Source organism: Amphimedon queenslandica, unplaced genomic scaffold (assembly GCF_000090795.2).
Source record: "Amphimedon queenslandica unplaced genomic scaffold, v1.1 AMPQUscaffold_13299, whole genome shotgun sequence".
NCBI lineage: Eukaryota > Metazoa > Porifera > Demospongiae > Haplosclerida > Niphatidae > Amphimedon > Amphimedon queenslandica.
Genome location: NW_003546465.1, coordinates 154,413 through 156,739, shown reverse-complemented (window position 1 = coordinate 156,739; position 2,327 = coordinate 154,413). Strand labels below are relative to the sequence as shown.

The 2,327-nt window shown below is 38.8% G+C and overlaps 1 protein-coding gene across 2 annotated transcripts; it reads left to right on the top strand.

The window, feature by feature from the left end:
* Positions 1 to 29: 29 nt before the first annotated feature.
* Positions 30 to 2,319, top strand: LOC109583532 (nardilysin-like). Of its 2 annotated transcripts, XR_002185565.1 has the most exons (5): positions 30 to 122; positions 299 to 399; positions 440 to 492; positions 540 to 1,090; positions 1,869 to 2,319. XR_002185565.1 is itself a non-coding variant. In XM_019998923.1 (4 exons), coding segments are annotated over exons 1-4 (234 nt in total). In that variant the 5' UTR covers positions 30 to 121; the 3' UTR covers positions 619 to 1,745. The 2 variants fall into 2 exon arrangements, 1 of the variants encoding a protein (XP_019854482.1); XM_019998923.1 differs by lacking the exon at positions 1,869 to 2,319 and having other exon boundaries at positions 540 to 1,745.
* The last annotated feature ends 8 nt before the right edge of the window (positions 2,320 to 2,327 follow it).

Genomic DNA, 2,327 nt, shown 5'->3' with positions numbered 1-2,327 from the left:
TTAAATTGTTTGTATTTTTGTTGTTGTTGTTGTTGTTTAGGCTGCTTGTGGTTTATGTGTTAGAGTTGGTTCATTTCATGATCCCAAAGAACTGCCCGGCCTTGCACACCTACTGGAGCACAGTGAGCTATTTTTAGTAACAACTAACAAGCTATTATTAGTAACACTTAAATCTACATCAATCTTCATACACAGATGCATTTTTTATTAATAAAACTTGCTAGTTATATTTTATTTTTAGTAACACTTAAATGACATAATTTTTGCTATTAATAGTAACATGCCTCTCCCCCTGTAGTGCTGTTTATGGGTAGTCAGAAGTATCCCGGGGAAAACGAGTTTGACTCGTTTGTCAGCTCTCACGGAGGCAACTCTAATGCCTGCACTGGATACGAACTGGTAAAACCTGTTTTGCAAAACCTGTACGACCTGTTTTTAGACTTATTACTGCTTTGAAGTTAATAAGAAATATTTTCAAGAAGCACTTGATAAGTGAGAGAGAGGGGGGAAGTTTGTGTGTTCATTTTTTTAATTTGTAGGTTTGCACATTTCTTCATTTCTCCACTGATAATGGAGTCAAGCTTAGAGAGAGAGATAGAAGCTGTTGATAATGGTTAAGCCCAGCATACACTGAGCAACTTGTGGTTAGACCTTTGATGTGGTTGCGCAACACTGGGCAACATGTTGCAGAAAGTAGAGAGACTCAACTTCTGGCAACAAGTTGCCTCACCACATCAAAGGTACTGGCAACAAAGTTGCTCAGTGTATGTTGGGCTATAGGTTTGAAATTGTTGTTGATTTAAAAGTCTCACAACCTTTTAATTATTGCAATTAATTTTTTGTGTAATTTTACAACTGTCAAATTCACAAAATTTTAATTCCAAAACTATTATGTAGGCTACTTTTGGCTAATCATACTGTATTGCTTGATTCGCCTCAATATTAATATATTCAATAGTGAATTTTGTCTTTTGTTTGTTTACCATCTTCTACCTTTATCTGTAATTAATAAGTTATTTTTTGAAATTAAGGCCACGTTTACACTACTCCGTTTTCATTGAAAAACGGAGACTTTTAGTCACGGATACGGGTTTCGTTTAGTCTCGCAAGCCAGACCCTCCCCGCCTACGGTCATTTGGGTGGACGGCGGGGAGGGTCTGGTACATTGTCTACACTAGTTTTGTTCTCGCGTCCAGAATTGGACGTGACCAATCAGAATAAGTTATTGAGAACTGTCATCAATAGTCACACAATTGTCACATGATCAAAATGGCCGCTTTTTGTCTAGCTTGTGGTGATGATGTGATTAAGGGATCTAGAGCAGTTGCTAGCCAGGTATCAGTGATTTTGAAGCGTTATCTAACTAGAAGGTGCCAGGAACTCAACATGGATATTGATCTCAACTCGCTTATAGACCAATCTCACGTCTGTAGAGCCTGTTCAATAATTAGGGCAGTCAATGGGCTGACTACTATAATTATAGCCTTCTCCTCGTCCTTTCTCTTCTCATATATATCAATAGCACTTGGTAAGACTGTAAAGCATATCGTTTTCTCAAAACCAGTCGGTAAAATGGCAAAAAACATCCCTGCCCTTCAAAAACTCGCAAATACAGAACTTTTGTTCGTCTTTAAGTGTAGAAAACCCAAGAGCAGAGGCAGCATTAATAACAGCAGCTTCGATGAGCTCTTCCTCCTGTTCTGCGGCCATTTTTTTCCATTTGACGTGCATTGACACAATCTACGTATACATTACGTAACATTTTTTTGCGCGCTCTCGGAACAAAACTAGTGTAGACAATGTACCAGACCCTCCCCGCCGTCCACCCAAATGACCGTAGGCGGGGAGGGTCTGGCTTGCGAGACTAGGTTTCGTTTACACTAAAACACATGAAAACGGATACTTATCCGAAGACATTTGAATACGAATACCTAAGCGGATACTTTTATAAACGAATGATATGTTCCAATGAAAACGCAGCTGCTGGACTAGTGTAAACACCTGAAAACAGTAATAGCAAAACCTATTCGGATTCAGTGGAGCGGAGTAGTGTAAACGTGGCCTAAGAAGTCACCTTTTTTCCCACTGGTTGCTATGGTAAAGCCAGTATTCATTATGTACTATCATAACTTCCTGCCTTTAGTCTTTCTCTCCTCCTTCCACCTTCTTCATTTTTTTGTTGTTTCATCTGGTCATTAGGACTCTCTCTCATCACTCATTCACTGCCTTCCCTTCTCCTCCTCCTCCTCTACTTTGTTTTACATTCTCATTCATTAATGTAAATTCATCTTTACTACTGGTTGTTATAATAAAGGAATGTTATCATA

Bases quoted from the DNA above. Each gene is read 5' to 3' on its own strand.
- LOC109583532 (XM_019998923.1), top strand. The intron at 400-439 runs GTAAAACCTGTT...ACCTGTTTTTAG, and splicing joins CCTGCACTGGATACGAACTG to ACTTATTACTGCTTTGAAGT. The intron at 493-539 runs GTGAGAGAGAGG...TTTAATTTGTAG, and splicing joins TTTCAAGAAGCACTTGATAA to GTTTGCACATTTCTTCATTT.